General features: G+C 36.0%; 1 protein-coding gene across 1 annotated transcript in view; it reads right to left on the bottom strand.

Annotated features, from left to right (window-relative positions):
* The window catches only part of nop2 (NOP2 nucleolar protein homolog (yeast)), a 39,202-nt gene that overhangs the window by 10,149 nt on the left and 11,637 nt on the right, over positions 1 to 17,416 (bottom strand). Inside the window, exons 2-8 of the mRNA XM_028809990.2 lie at positions 12,848 to 12,962; positions 12,277 to 12,319; positions 12,091 to 12,185; positions 10,393 to 10,700; positions 9,972 to 10,122; positions 5,630 to 5,829; positions 97 to 186 (exon numbers count right to left, since the gene is read on the bottom strand). Of these exons, the coding sequence (XP_028665823.2) occupies positions 97 to 186; positions 5,630 to 5,829; positions 9,972 to 10,122; positions 10,393 to 10,700; positions 12,091 to 12,185; positions 12,277 to 12,319; positions 12,848 to 12,953 (993 nt within the window). The 5' untranslated portion in view covers positions 12,954 to 12,962. The remainder of the gene's footprint in view (positions 1 to 96; positions 187 to 5,629; positions 5,830 to 9,971; positions 10,123 to 10,392; positions 10,701 to 12,090; positions 12,186 to 12,276; positions 12,320 to 12,847; positions 12,963 to 17,416) is intronic.

Here is a 17,416-nt window from a genome sequence, read left to right as displayed (position 1 = left end):
GGCTACTGTGGTGGTTTTCCAAGAATGACACAAACTATTAGTCACTTATTCAAATGATGTATAGAAGAACTTAAAAGTGGCAAACCTTTCACTTACCTGAGCTAAATCCCTCCTCCTTGTCTTCAGGGTGTTTGTTCGAATCGTCACTGGGCGTTGGACCTCATTAGATTCCAAAAAATCTATCAACTAAACAGCAACAAAATAAAGCTAATAAGACATTACTCTAAAAATAATCAAAGATGTCTTCTCTCTCCCAATATTGGCAAAAAATACAAACTAGAACGGCACTTTTTAAAAGAACACCGATTATTTTTCATAGTGCAGTTTTGTTATAGTATATAAACACATTTTATTAGCTGGGAATAATTGGCTCTCATTGTGCACTTTTACTTTATTATATACACCAACACGCAGGAAGGTTAATACCCATTGAAGGATAACCCCTGTGCTTAGTACTTCAACTGTTTCACTATGTTTAGTCTGTCATTAAGTAACACTACATTGCTTTCACATTACTTTACATACATTCACCATTTGCAAATGTTGCAAAGAATATCTTCGCTTGTGTCTGTATTTTGCTGAAAAATAGGTACCATGATTTTAAAAACATCTGCCTTATTAAAAGGACAAGTGTCTGTGCCACCAAGTCTGTCAGGTTGCTATGTTTCTGTCATTCCACAGACATTTGTAGTAATACAATGCATTATATTTCTCATTTTATCTGGTGGCGCTGGAATACTTTAAAGTACCAGCTTGTGTGCAGAACTTGATAAAGGGAGTATTTTAGCAACATAAAGATGTGCTTCTTTACAAAAGACTTTGTAACAGACCGGCAGCGATTGGAAGTCAACATTATGGCTGGGTGTTCTGCCTCTCCATTGTTGTTCACCATGGCTATGGAAATCATTACTGGGTAGCATATGGAGAAATTCGGGAGTGTGGCCTCCATGTACCACCTTACGGACGATCTGACTACAATAACATCTACCATCACATGTACAAAGAGATTACTTAGGAAGATCAGTAACACTTTGAAATGGGCTGGAATGAAGGTTAAGCCTAGTAAATGTTGAAGTATTTCCATTGTTAAAGGTAAATTTGCAGATAAAAGATTTCAATTCAATGAGGAAGGTATTCCTCCTATTATTGAGTAAAAAGCCTTAGCAGGTAGTATAGTACCACACTAAAAGGCAGCAGGTCTCAAACATAAAACAGCAAATCATTAATGGAATTAAAAATATTGTTGTATGTGCTCTGCCAGGTAAATTTAAAGTGTGGTGTTTGCAGTTTGGGTTGTATGTGGCCTTTAACAATATAAGACATTTCCATTTGCCAAATGAAAAAATGTGAAAGGATAGTTAGTACATACAGTATATAGTAATCCATCACTTATCGCGGGAGATAGGTTCCAAGGCCGACCGCGATAACTGAATTTCCGCGAAGTAGGGACACCATATTTATTTAATTATTTAACGTGTATTTGGACGTTTTTAAACCCTCCCTGTATTGTTTACAACCCACCCTTTACTCTATTAATAACAGGGACAACTGCTAAGCAATATGAAATCGGTAGATAAGTTTACACTTACTGTATAGCAAAGTACACGTAGCTATATATGACGTGATGATGGTGATGAATACGCTGCGCAGTAAAAATGATGACGATGAAGGTGATAACCCCCTGAATGCAGTAGCAAGAGCACGTTAATGCTGAATGAGTGAGATGAGACTTCCTGGTTAATGCAGCACTCCGTCGCTGAGCCAATCAGCAGCACACAGGAACTTAACTGCATGCTCTGATTGGGTAGCTTCTCAGCCATCCGCCAATAGCATCTCTTGTATGAAATCAACTGGGCAAACCAACTGAGGAAGCAAATACCAGAAGTAAAAAGACCCATTGTCCGCAGAAACCCGCGAAGCAGCGAAAAATCCGCGTTATATATTTAGATATGCTTACATATAAAATCCGCGAAGTCGTGAATCCGCGAAAAGTGAACCGCGAAGTAGCGAGGGATTACTGTACAAGGAAATAGCTTGGACTTCCAGGGTCCCTAAGCAAAACTGCTTTATATGGCATGGGATTCTCTGAGCTACCACTACCCTGTTTGGCAGAAGAGTTCAAATGTGCAAAGGCAAGGTTGCAATTAATACTGTCTCAGTCAAAAGATACAGCAGTAAGAAAAGCAGAAGTTTCAGTTAAAGCAGGACGTAAATGGGACCCAGTGTTAGCAGTGAAGCAGGCAGAAGCGGATTGGAGGCTCAAAGAGGTAATGGGGCTTGTGCAATATAGTACAGCTAGGTTAGGTCATCAAATTAGGAAGCCCTTTTGCAGTAAGGTAGAGGAGGGAGAACATCAATGCATGGTGGTAGTGGCATCTCACTGAAAGCAAGGTCTGTGGCTTAATTGGGAACGCCTGGAGAAAAGGAGTCTGAACTGGAGGGAATTGTGACAGATTGAGTCTAGTAAGGTGAAGTTCCTTATTGGAGCAATTTATGATGTGCTCCCATCTCCAAAAAAGATGATGATGTGAAGAGAGGCTCACGCGAATTCTGTGTTATGTACAGGTGTTATGTCACTGCAGCACATTCTGTCAGACTGCAAATTTAGTCTGAGCCAAGGCAGATATATGTAGAAGCATAATAAAGTGCTATTATAGGTTGCCACTGTGTTGGAAGGAAAAAGGAAGGAAGTAAATTATGTAAAGCAGGGAAGCGTGATTAGGCAGGTGTTTGTTAAGGAGGGGGAGAACAATGCCCCTGTAAGCCTGGATAAACAAAATGTGAGTCAATTGAGTGTGGCAAATGATTTGAAGGATAATGTAGATCTTAATGCAATGTTAATAGTCCCAAAAGAAATAGCTACAAGTAACTTGCGGCCAGATATGATACTGTGATGAGAAAGGAAACAAGCAGTTTACTTCACTAAATTAACAGTTCCATGGGAAAGGTTAATTGAGAAGCGCATTATAGGAAGGGAGAAAGATATGCAGACGTGGCATCGGACACCACCCAGAGAGGTTGGGCAATTGAGGTAACTTGCCACAGCTTTGTACCTAGGTCAGTAGCATCTACTGACAGAGTTTGGATTCTCATCATGTCAGCCTAGGCTAGTGGTAAAAAAAAATCTGATAGGACAGAGGAGTAAGCAAACTGTTGGAGATGGCTAAGGCAACAGAATATGGACTGGGGAAAAGATGGCTTTTGTTTAAATACAACTTATGTTTTTACTTTAGTCTTAGTGTTTTAACAGTATTTTAAGTTATATAAGATGTTATTTATTTTTTTTAGATATGCATTGAATGTGTAGTTTGACAACATACATATTTATATTTTAGGATTTGATTGCTTATTTATTCATTTTTTAGGGTTTTAACAGTTTAGATAATTGTTTTAGTTAACATAAGTACAAGCATGTCTGGCACAACTCCGATCTGAGTTTATCTCAGAGGCTGCTGAGATAAGCTCGTAGTACATAGTCCATTTTGTGTGACTCTGATCAGAGTTTACCTCAGGGGTTGACAGAATAGGCACGTGTAGAGAAAAGATAAGTTCATTTTAAATTATGAGTGGTTCTAGTAATACTAAGGGGGAGATGGGGGCTAGTTGGGTTAGTTAGAATTGGCTAAGCCTCAATCACCAGGAAAGAAGGGGGGGGGCAGGGGGGTGTAAGACATCACATGCACTGTTGAAAACTTCATGGTGTCTTGGGCCTTAAATCCAGTGAAACACCATTTCAGAGAGGGAGTCCCTCCTCTTGACATCTGTGATTCTCCTGTATGACTGACGTTCAGCCAAGTCATATTGATGGCATAATTTACAATGGTTTGGATAGAATAGGACATAAGATTTTGTTAAGATAAGGCTGGGAGAAATGGCACATCACAAACATTAGCACTATTTTTATGAATCCCATAAAAATGCTATTTAACACAGACATGTCCTTTGCATTTGTCATTCCAACACTTGGCACATCACAAACATTTGTAGTGATGCATTACTACAAATGTTTGTGATGTGCCATCTGTTGGAATGACACACCCAATGCATTTTATTACTACATGCATTACAAAATACATTCCAATACACTGTGCACTGCAAATGTTAATGTCGAGATCTACGTTGATTATTTAGATATCAAACAATCTCAGATGGGTAGCACAGCTAGCTTATTTTTTATTTTAACTGATGAAACACACTCTAGATCAGGGGTGTCAAATTCTGGTCCTGGTGGGCCGCAGTGGCTACAGGTTTCCATTCTAACACTTTTCCTAATCAGCAAGCAGGTTTCACTGCTAATGAACTCCTTTTCCCTTCATGTTAATGGCCCTGTTTTTAAGGATTCAGTCCTCTAACTTGATTTGTTTAAATGGCAGACAAACAGAAATGAGATGTGAAACGAGCCAACAGATGACCAGCTAAACTGGAACATCAAACTTCAGCCAGTTTCACTCAAACCAGTTTCTTGCTGTTAATTAAAGCCATTACTGAATATCATGACTTGTTGCTGCTTTCATTCTGCCACAGCAGACTGTTGATTTTCTGTTTTTTCTAAGACCACCGTCAAGATGTTTTGGTGACCTGAGCAGACCAACATGACCGAGACCTCCACCTTTCTTTATTTTCAGGTTAGCTGGTCATGTGGCGGCTTGTTTTGTGTCTCATTATTGTTTGACTGCTCATTAAGGTAAAAGAAACAACTAAGGGGTCTGAGTCACATCAATTAAAACTAAAACAAGTTAATCGTCAGCAAAAACTGCTCACTAATTAAGAAGATGGTTAGAATGAAAACCTGCAGCCCAACAGGACCAGAGTTGGACTTCCCTGCTCTAGATCATGTAATGCTTAGCAAATTTTCTGTCTTTCATTATTAATCATTTACATTGATTCCTCCGTTAAATCGGATTTACTCTATACTTAACCTATACTAAACTAATTAAACTATAATATTTATGCATCAGTACTAATTGTAAAAGCTACACAGATAAAAGTCTTAAATTTGATACCTATCTGCATAGCATTAGAAAGGAAAAAAATTGTAATCATCATTTTACTGGCTGTGTAGATATTCTAAATGCTAATGATCGGACATTGCTTGCTGGGTTCAATATGGGCATCACTCTTCCTCCTACACTACCTTAACTCGCATTTTTCATCTATGCCGAATGTTATGTAAATTGATCTTTTGCCAGAGAACAATTATATCATTATAAATACATCGCTATTCCCAGAAGAAAAAAAGAAAAAACATATTTAGATAACAAGAACAATACGATCTCACTGTATTTAAAATAGATAACATTGATAGAAAATGCATTCTTACTAACTCTTCAAATTTTATTACCAAAAATGTGATTGGATTTATTTTGTACAAAAAATGTACAAATAATATATCAGATTTTTGAAAATTAAGTTTCTTACACAAAAAACACACACTCGTGGAATTCTGCTGTGCCACATATTTGAATGAGATCCACAATATGAAGCACCTTCAGTGTTTCATTTTTTAAAAACAGATTAAATAAATAGTATATTAAAAAGTATGCTATGTATTTATTTAAATTAGTAACAGTACAACCTCCCACCATGATTAGTTGCCCAATTAAGCTGTATCACAAAATCAACATCTCACCTCAGACATGGGGAATATGTCCATTAACTTTTCAACAAGAAAAGTATTATAGCCATAATACATAGCCAAGTCATGTTTGAGAAGGTTCAGATAATCTGACCTCTGTTTTCCAGGCTCTCTTTTTGTAGCAAAATCTACCAGAACCTCTATATTATCCTTGATTCGCTGGTAAACCATCTGAAGGTCTGGAGGTTGCGCAGGTAAAAGATTAAGTCAAGGAGAACATAATATTGCTCTAATATAATATATAAGGGCTACAAAGCAGCCAGATACTAAAGTGGTTTAATCATATTTTTTATCAACATTAGGACTTTCATCTCATGATTATGGTACATTATTAGTTTGATCACTAGTATCATTTAGCAATTGTTTCATTATTAACACAATAAGTACACCAAAAGTATTGGTACACCCCTCCAAATCATTGAATTCAGGTGTTCCAATCACTTCCATGGCCACAGGCGTATAAAATCAAACACCTAGGCATGCAGACTGCTTCTACTAACATTTGTGAAAGAATGGGTCACTTTCAGAAGCTCAGTGAATTCAAGCGTGGTATTGTGATAGGATGCCACCTTTGCAACAAGTCCATTTGTGAAATTTCCTTGATACTAAATATTCCACGGTCAACTTTTAGTGGTATTATAACAAAGTGGAAGAAATTGGGAACAACAGCAACTCAGCCACAAAGTGGTAGGCCATGTAAAATCACAGAGCAGAAACAGTGCATGCTGTAGCACACAGTGTGCAGAAGTCGTCAACTTTCTTTAGAGTCAACAGCTACAGACCTCGAAAAGCTCAAGAACAGTACATAGAAAGCTTCATGGAATGGGTTTCCATGGCCGAGCAGCTGCATCCAAGCCTTACATCACCAAGTGCAATGCAAAGTCTCGGATACAGTGTTGTAAAGAATAACGACACTGGACTCTACAGCAGTGGAGACGTGTCCTCTGGAGTGACGAATCATGCTTCTCTGTCTGGCCAAAACCGATGGACGAGTCTGGGTTTGGCAGTTGCCAGGAGAATGGTACTTGCCTAACTGCATTATGCCAAGTGTAAAGTTTGGTGGAGGGAAGATTATGATGGGGGGGGTTGTTTTTCAGGGGTTGGGCTTGACTCTTAATGCTTCAGCAAACAAAGCCGTTTTGGACAGTCATGCTCACAACTTTGTGGGAACAGTATGGGGATGGCCCCTTCCTGTTCCAACATGACTGCGCAGCAGTGCACAAAGCAAGGTATATAAAGAAATGAATGAGCAAGTTTGGTGTGGAGGAACTTGACTGGCCTGCACAGAGCCCTGACCTCAACCTAAAAGGACACCTTTGGGATGAATTACAGCAGAGACTGAGAGCCAGGCCTTCTCATCCAACATCATCAGTGCCTGACCTCACAAATGCTCTCCTGGAAGAATGGTCAAAAATTCCCATAAACACACTCCTAAACCTTGTGGAAAGCCTTCCTAGAAGAGTTGAAGCTGATATAGCTGCAAACAGTGGGCGACTCCAATTAAAGCCAATGTATTAAGAATGGGATGTCATTAAAGTTCATGTGTGTGTAAAGGCAGGTGTCCCAATACTTTTGGCAATATAGTGAATGTGTGAAACACATTAATTAAAAATATCTGAGTCATCAGATAAGGTAAGGTTTGCATTTTTAATTGACAAATATACCAATTATGCATTACTATATACATGAGTAGCACAATGGTGCAATGGTTAGCACTGCTGCTTCACGGATCAAACATCTTGAGATTGAATCCCACAGTTTCTTGTTGTCTATGTGGAGGTTGTAAGTAGTCCTCATTTCTGCGTAAGTTTTCCTGCCATAACTGGATATTCTAAATTGGTCCCCTGTGAATGTAGCTGTGTGTGTGAGTGGGCCCTGCAATGGTTCCTGCCATAAACCCCATGTTGTTGATTAGACAATGGTTCCCATGACCACACCATTATTGTTTGTCTCAACTAGTACTTCTCAATATTTCCATATAAAATAGTTTATGTTCATCCTTCTGTTATAAAATGTTTGATGATTACTTACATCTAACTGCATCCCTTTTAATAATGTTACATTTTATTTTGCACATAATCAAAAAGCTAATAATTTAGGTGAAGTATACTAATCATTACTTTATAAACAAAATAACTATACACTCAGTGGCCGTTTTGCATATAATAAAAAAGCTAATAATTTAAGTGAAGTATACTAATCAGTACTTTATAAACAAATAAAATAACTACACACTAAATGGCCACTTTATTAAGTGCTCCTGCCCATAAACATAAACAGCCAACTCCAAACAGCTAATCCTGCAGATATTTAAAAAAATAAAATGTGGATGTTGTTCATTAACTATATGACCACAGCTTTTGGTAGGTGTAACAAGCTGTGCACTTGAAATAATATAAATTTCTAACCATTCTTCAGTGTTATTCCTACATCATCATCTGCATACAGCATTAGCACACTGTTTTTCTGGTAAAAATTATTTTAGAAATAATCCATTACTATGATTAAGGACATACTGTGCACTTTTATGAATGCATTTCTTATTACCATTCAAATTGTTCAGCAGTTTTCAATGCACAGCCCATAACATTTTGGGGCAACTATTTACATTAACAGCCAGTGCACTAGTATGCTATTTGGGGAAAGTAGAAGCTTTCATACACTGCATCAATAATTTGTGTTGCATGAGAAATTAAATTCATATTCACATATTAAATTTTCACCACTACAGCAATCCCCTTTCTATCCATTATAACATTATAGAACGCTAAGCAAAAAAACTGCTGATGTTCACATATCATATTTCACCACCCAAACACTCAAGCAACTGTCCATTTCTTTTCTTCAAATAAAATAACTATAATCTAGTATTCTTTTTTTTTTACTAGTATACAAAGATAAGCTGACACCTAATGCACAAAACATTGACAAAATGTGTGACAAAATTAATAAATCAGAAAGGCATTCTTTAAAAGGCACAGCACATCAATGATTGTAATAATGCATTACCAAACTAAATTTTATAGTCAGAAAAGTATATGTAGATAAACACTTAGGAAAAGCAGTTTCAGTGATGAAAAATGGGAAAGTCTTTAAAATACACAGACATTAAATGCACAAAGATCTGGCAGGATCTTGACGATTATAATTCTATTCTTTGTTGTCAGTATGGATTATTACTAAAAATGATGCATGGATAATTTATGGATGTTCTCACTACTTTCATGAAGTGACACTCTAAGACCATTACGGTTTTTAAAAACATGGCCAATAACACAAAAGTTTGTTTTGATTACTTTGCAACAAAATTTAAATGGACAAAAAAAGATAATAAAATGATGCTCTTTCTGAAACATAATTTATTCAATTTTGTTAAAAGTATAGCATAACAGAGTAATTTTAGTGAATGTAATCCAGGATAGTAAGAATGTTCTGTGGCATGCTCTTCAGTATAAAATGGTGCTAACAGTCACAAAGGGTGCACCATACCCTGTGGCAATTTAAATCCATATGTATATTTTCTTTTACTAGGCCTATTATGATAAAACAGATTCTTGCCATTTAATATAATGCCTTGCTGTCATGCAAATGGCTGCACATTTTTTAATTTATGCAAATAAGGGCTACTTTTTTATATCAGTAAAACCACTTAAAATAATCTCATTAATGTTTCTTCCTTTTAATCAATACAATTTCTAAACTTTGGGAGGAGAGTTTACTGAATTGTTATTTTCAAATAGTTCTTGTGATAAATGCCAGACAGCCAAAGCAGTGTTTACCAAACATATTCATAAAGGATTGACAAATGAATTGATACATGACACACTCATACAGTGAGTACACAACCACAAAAGCATGTCCTTGTCATGAATTAGTGTTATTTTGTTCTTAAAATGAACACCATGTACACTCAGCGCAGACAGACTACTTTTTATCATTACAAAAAGCAGTTATTACGTAAACTATCATAGTGAAACTATCACTAATTAAAAGGTTTTGACTTTAGTAGTTGGCTCAGTAATTAAGAGTGTGTGTGTGTGCGCGCATCTGTCTTTTTTATTGGTGCTGTATTTCAGTCGTTATTTTGAAGAGACATGCAAGAAAGAATTTCTTTGTTCTATGTACAAATGTCAATAAACTTGGACTTCTGTTCTTTGCAACAGATATACATCTTGCCTTGTCAAATGATGACTTCGAAAAAAGATAAAAATGTCTAATGAAGTGACTATAGTGAAATATAGCAAAGGTTTTTAATGGCACAACAAAAGAATTTTTTCATAAACTGCAGAATATGTCTAATTATAATAAACTCTACTAATACGTTGTAAAAGGATATTCTCTTTCTCAATCTCCTGTCCACTGGGCAAGATGAAGCGTTCTGTTTCTTCAATATTTAACTGAAGTGTGTCATCCTCTTCATTTTCCTTCTCTTGTTCTAACTGTTGACGTATTTTATGGCGTTCAGCAGCTCGTTCAATTGGCAGAAGCTAAAATTAGTGTTTAATTCCAAGAGTGACAATACAATTGGCAAAAAATAGATAAGAGGGGAAAAAAAGAAACAAATAGCATAAGAAGAACAATTATAAATGAAAACATGACAATTTCATTTAAACAATAGAAACAATGAATATGTGTATATATACAGTATATATATTATACACACACACACAATAGCTAGAAATAACTTCTCTCTTTAGGCATAGTTTTAGAAAAAGTCCACCACTTAAACAGCTTCAAAAACATAAATTGATAGTTACATCAGAGCCTTCGTGTACTTCATCTTCAGAGCTCTCTTCATCATCACTCCAAAGTTGCTGGTTGTTATCTTCATCATTCCCTTCCTCATCTATTCCATAATCATCCACCATTTCATCTGCATCACCTTCTTCGTCCTCATCCATTTCTGCCTCTGATTCCCCATTCTCTGGTTTATCTTCCTCAGATTCATCTTTACCCTCACCATCATCTTCAGAGTCTAAGGAATCTTCCTCTGATCCAGGCTCTTTGTGTTTGACAGGCCTTAGCCATGATGCATTGTCATCACTAAAGCCTTTTTTGGATATACCTAAATAATAAGAATACAGATTTACCAAATTGTTGAAAAGGCAAAATTTCTAAAACATATTTAGTAAAATATGTATTTAGCTTTCTGTTTTGCTAAGCAGAAACTAAGAAGTAAGAAAAGTCCTTTTAGCCAAACACTGCCCTGTCAATGCATATACAGTTATAACTCAAAAATGAAGGTATGTCAATATTCTTATGTATCAAAGCTGTCAGACAGCATAACTATACCCATGTATCTGAATTTATCTGTTTGAAGAAAAAGTTCATAGTTGTGCAAAATGTATTCTTAATTAGCATCCATCTGTCCTGAATTCATCCTGCACAAAAAACATTCATGATTAATATGTATTTATTTATTTATAGATAACACAGCAGTAACACTAATTTCAATCATAAAATACTTTTGCATAAAGAATATAATATAGTGTTCTAAGGAAAAAAAACCATCAAGTGAACACAGACACACAACTACACAACTTCCCTTGTTTACTTAAGTGGAAAGATACAACTTCTTCAGTGTTCCCAAACATCTCATATGATGTTACTGTATGTCCTAATAATATAACCTCTCCACAGCATTCCACAAGTGACGTCACAACAGCCTTTTATGGCAACACCACTCTCTCTCTTTCTTTATTTGTGCTCTACATTGTGCTCATATTTACAAATAAAACGTATAGAGGCGGTGCCAACGCCATTGAGTTTCTATATTCTAAATTTCTGTGGATAAATCGTTGCATTTATTAACATTATTTTTCATGATTAATATAAATTTTGAAACATTTAATGTAATGCTTCTGCACCACTTTTCATTTAAGTGAAATTAAATCTTACCAAAACATAACAGCAATTTCACCTAAAACATTACAAACTTTGAAGCATTCACACTAAGCAGAACTAAAAATTATATAGCTAGTATACAGTTAGTACTTGTAATGGCTGTGCTGCTTTTAGTTTGAGAATAAGCTCCTCATAGAGTACTCTATCAAAAGTGTATGAAAGGTGAAAGCAAGTACTGCTATGGAATGTTGCTTGTGTGTATCTATGTTATATTTTAATGTAACAGCGCTGTTTATCTATCCTCTACTTTACAATTGCATCCTTTACTTGTTATAGGAGTTAGTCAACCTGTTTTGTAATTAAAGGTCATCCCATTCCTTTTTTATTAAAAGTACAGTACCAACAAACCAAGTTAAAAATAAACCTCTTTGATTGAATGTCCATTTTCAGTCCTTCACTATGCTTTTTCAAGTTTATATTTTGATGATTAAAGTAACCAAATACCAACATCAAATAAACGTTTTTATTTACCGCGACATGTATTTATCTGTATTGAAGGCCAAGGCTCTATAGTAAATTGATAAAATAGTAATGTGGAAAAGAATATATACCTTTCTCCTTTGGCTTTACTGCTGGCACATCTTCTTTTATTTCGTCTTTTTTTTTCTTTGGTGGAACACTTTTCCCTAAAAGTCGCCTGGCAGCCCTAATGGAATAAACACTCTTTAAATGCTGTCATAAAAAATGTTTAATTGATATGCTTAAGATAATACATAGTTTAAGTCATTATTCATTACCTTTTTCTTCCTCGTCGGGAGAGTCTTTTCTGGACATCATCATCTGTAGCAAAATACAATTTTAAAACACTAACACTAATGCACACCATAATTAAAATACGTAACCTATTTAAATAATTTTACCAATCAATAAACATTTATATCAAGTACTCCTGAAGCTGCTACTGAACTGATTTTAAAATTTATACAATAGATTAAAATATAAGAACAGTACAATTAATTGCCAGACAATAACAATAGATACAAACTGAGACAAAGTATCAAGGTCAAAAGAAGTCAAATATTAAATTACATGTTTAAAATGAAAAAGACAAAAAGTGGGTTTTCTGCTTTAATGAGACCATTACAACTTAGTCAGATTTAGGCACAATTGCTTATTAAAAATGACTCATACTGTGTTGTGTTACACAGGTTTACTGTGTATGATTAGTAAAAACAGGTCATTTCCTGCTCTTTAAATTAAGACTGACTTGGTTTACTGTATATGATTAGTACAAACAGTTATTTCATGCTCTTTAAATTAAGACTGAATTTTTTCCCTTAATAAATTAACACTTAGACATGTACTTACCATCCTGCAAAAATTTACCAATCTCTGTTTCTGCTCCCTTTTGCTTTCTGGACTTTCGTCCAGGACCACGTTTCTGCTTAGTAGTGGGATCAAACTTTCTGCCCATCCCTGATGTCTGCCAATAACAGTCAAATTAATGAAGAATAGTGAGAACTACAAACATTTTCTACTCTAAAACAGTACATTGTTCTTTTACAATTGAGACTTCTTTTTGGTAATGAAGAATATTATATCAGCCATGCACACATGATTTTTATAAGAAGATGTAGCAATATATTCATCATGACAACAGTGGAATGCAAATGGTGTTTAATCAATAAAAGAGTTCAAAACTACTTTATAGAAATCAGTTTGTTGAAACTTTTAACATTCTACAATGAAAGTAAATTTTTCCTGTAAAATGTATTTATGGTTTATCATGAGAGTGATCCCTGTTGACAGAAAAATATATTGCCTGTCTGTAAACAAAGGAAACTCCCGGGGTCTGTTCCCGAAATATTAGTTAATCCTGGATCTCCTGGATCTCTGCTTGCTTTAGCACCATTTCGAGCAAGTGGATTACCTGTTCCCAGGACACCGTATTTCAATCGACTCCGGCAATCCAGGATATGTTGCTCTGGATTAACGCACATTCACAGCAAAACTTCCTAGCCCTTATGAGTCATGTGGTGGGTGCAGCAACGTGCTGTAATCAGCGCATGTTCCCAATCTCCTCCTCCTGCTTATGAGTCAAACACTGAACAGTTAATCAACCAAGGACTACAAGTCTGAGAAGCGCGGTTGGCTGGAGGGAGGGTGCCACCTTCATGCCAGCAGTGTAAGACATACTGGCGGCAGTATATGAAGATTATTTGCACATCTGATAAAAGAAGAGCAAGACAGCAGCAGCTATTATGGAAAGGGAGATGAGGTGGAGGAATATCAGTGAAAGAACAAATGCGTAAAACAGTTAATCAGTGAAATCCATGTAAAATTTTTCTGGTAAATTGTTGCATTGCACAAAATATTCCCCGGCGATATTACTTTACTTGAAATGTTATATGCCCTCAAAAAAGCATTGTATTCCATTTTTGCAATATTACTGATATAAAAAAAGTCTAAGTCCCATGGCCTACATAGAGTTGTTGTAGTAGTTACTGTGAGAGATATGGAATGTTCTCCTGCCTGCACTGAACCTTGTACTGTCCAGTTATTACATCCAAAAGAAAGTAAAAATTAATTACTGTCATGTATAAATGTGCAACAGAAGACTCAAAGTACCCAAACTTTGAATGGTAACTTACCCTATTCAGATGTTAGACCCTGGATAGTTGGCCTCAACAATAATAATAATAATAATAAATTTTATTTATATTGCGCTTTATATTTAACAATCTCAAAGTCCTACAAAATAAGAATAAATTAACAAACAAGATAATCTATAAAAATAATTTAACAAAATGTCTTTCTAAAAAGATACGTTTTTAGGTTTCGTTTAAAAGCATCAGTCGACTGTGGGGCTCTCAGGTAATCAGGGAGTGAATTCCACAGCCTCGGCGCCACCGAAGAAAAGGCCCTATCACCCATGCTGTTAAGCTTAGTTCTGGGAACTTGAAGAGTATTAGTATGCACACAACGGAGGGTGTGTGAGGAAGTATGAGAGATAAGGAGTTCCTGTAAATACAGGGGAGCAGATCCATAGATGCACTGATGGGTAAGGAGAGAAACCTTGTACTCTATTCTAACTAGTACAGGGAGCCAGTGAAGGGTTTTCAAGATAGGAGTGATGTAGCTATGCTTTCGCACCCTCATCAGGATCTTGGCAGCGCTGTTCTGAATGTACTGGAGTCTCTGGATACTCTTGCCAGGAATCCCAATGAGGAGAGCATTACAGTAATCCAGCCTGGACGAGACAAAGGCATGGACAAGCCTCTCTGCATCTGCCAAGGTAAGTGTTAGACGAAGTTTAGCAATGTTCCTGAGATGGTAAAAAGATGACTTACAGAGATGTTTAATGTGGGTGTCAAAAGTGAGTTGAGAGTCCATTTTAACACCCAAATTGGTAACAAATGTAGAAAGTGGAATGTTTTCACCAGAGAAAGTGATACTGGTGATGGTAGAAGAACGAAGATGGTGTGGTGTGCCAACTAAAATGGCTTTTGTTTTAGATCTGTTCAGCTGAAGGAAATTGAGCCTCATCCATGCCTCTATTTCCTCCAAACAAATATTCAGTGTAGATGTTGGCAGAGGAGCAGTAGAGGAGGTGGAGGTAGTCCTAAGATAAAGCTGAGTGTCATCGGCATAGCAATGGAAAGATAGACCATGTCTGCTAATGACACTTCCAAGGGGGATCATGTAAATGATGAAAAGGATGGGGCCTAACACAGAGCCCTGTGGAACACCACAGGTAACATTATGGGTGTGAGATTTTGCGCTGCCAAGGGTGACATACTCAGTTCTACCGGTCAAATAAGATGTAAACCAATTGTGAACATTTCTTGAAAGTCCAATGGTGTATTGCAGACGGTGAAGAAGAATATTATGATCAATTGTATCAAAAGCAGCTGTCTAATACAAAGCAGAAGTCATATTGCTGCCTTTTTCCTTTACAAAACCCAGAATCAAAACTACATTAATAACTATGTAAGATATAGTCTATTTTAGTTAGAATTGCTCATTAATGCCACAGTTGTTTAAATTCAATTGCACTACATGCAGCTTTGGGGAGTGGTTATTTATTGGTGGTTATTTCTTTCTTTTTCGGGAACACAGTCCGTGTCAGTGTGTGTTCTTAAAAAGTGCAGCTGGAATCAGCACATCCGACAGGACTTCTATGAACTTTGATTTTAAGACTTGATGGTCTGCTGCAGCCTCAATGCACTAATCCTTCAAGTTATTTTCAGAGTATTGGTTGCCATAATAACTGAACTGGATTTCATCAAATCTTTCTTTCTGGAACAGGTAAATCCTGATCCCATTCCAGAAAGCAGGATTAGCAAATTATCGGCAATTTTGGCTTCATGGATTACACAGTTCTAGCATAATCTGTTCTAGAAACACAGGTGTGGCTAAACCCAGGTGATCTAGAATGGAATTAACCTGATTTCCGTAAATTCCTATTTACTTTAACCAGATTTCACACTAACCCTGCTTTCTAAAATAGATCCCAGGTACACACCCTTCAAAAAAACTGGTATGTTGTTAATAAAAAAGACATCCGACAAGGACAAAATGAGAAGTCAGTGTTTGGTCAGACAAACTAGCAATTCCCAACTGAACAGTTTTTACTGAAAAGGGAGGTTCTCTGTGGCATGTGCCTTTCAATGCACACTCAATACCTGGTTTTATAACTGCAAAAGTAATACATTTCAAAAAACAAATTTTTTTTATTTAGAGTTTAAAGTGGGACTCATTATTTATCTATCGATTTGGCAATGCCGTAATTCAAATCCATCCTCTCCACTGAACTAAACTGTGTAAAATAAATAAATAGACTCAGAATGTTTCCCACTGCAGCATAAACAAATTTTCCAAATCTGTTAACAATAATTCTGGCAAACACCAAGATTCACTTATAATTACACTTAGGCAGAACTAAAAAAATTGACTGCATTTCTTTTCCAGCAACAAATCAGATGCCCTATAGTGGCCAAAAAATTGAGAATTTGTTATGACAGATGTTGATTTAATGGCTTTATATTGGCAAAAATATTACTGCAAATTTAAGCAATAATTAAACCACAAAATTTATGCTAGCCCCAGTTTCTTAGCAACCCTAGAAACCTCTTTCACACAATAAATCACTGACTGCAAAGCATACATATCTAATATGATACTAACTTTTATGACAGTCAGATAACCTTTTCATCTCAAATTTTTACAATGTACAGAAGTATAAATACTTACCTGGTATAAAAATAAATTACTGCCTTGGCTTTATATAAGCTTCAAATATTCAATTATCTCATTAATTTTAGGTTGTATAGAGTCCTGGGTGAGTACATCCCAGCAAAGACAGAGCATTTTACAACAAGCAGTTTCCAAAATATCTGCCCTGATTGCCTACACCTATATACAAAGATAACTTCCAAAAATCCAAACATGTCTTCTTCAAACAAGTTGCACCGTGTTTGCCTTCTTACAGACTGCAGACCTATTGTTTTTTTGTCCTGTTTGGTTCAGTACTCTTCCTCACACCCCACAAAAACAGTTTTACCTACACCCAATGAAAACTGCTATAGAAATTGTTTAAATTAACTGGGATTTTTGCAGTCTGCTCTCAGATTTGCAAAATTCTTGTATAAGCAGTTTTCAAGATAATTAGTATAATTTATTAAAATATACATGTACGTACATACACATTCAAAGGAATTTATAAGTGCAGATTGCACACAGCTTGTTAACCTACCAGAGCATATGCTTAAAGGTGAACAGGAAGAAATGAACACACACAAAAACAGACAGGCTTAGATCTATAAAGGTAGATGTTGTCAGAGGAATTAAGCTACCTCTGTAACAATCTATCTATGGATGCAGCTTGTTTACTTCATTTTACCCAATGCAATAGTTTCAAATTAAACAATTTTAGCT

The sequence above is a fragment of the Erpetoichthys calabaricus genome, chromosome 9 (assembly GCF_900747795.2).
Source record: "Erpetoichthys calabaricus chromosome 9, fErpCal1.3, whole genome shotgun sequence".
NCBI lineage: Eukaryota > Metazoa > Chordata > Cladistia > Polypteriformes > Polypteridae > Erpetoichthys > Erpetoichthys calabaricus.
Note: the sequence above shows the minus strand (reverse complement) of the source record. Positions and strands in the feature narration are given on the sequence as shown.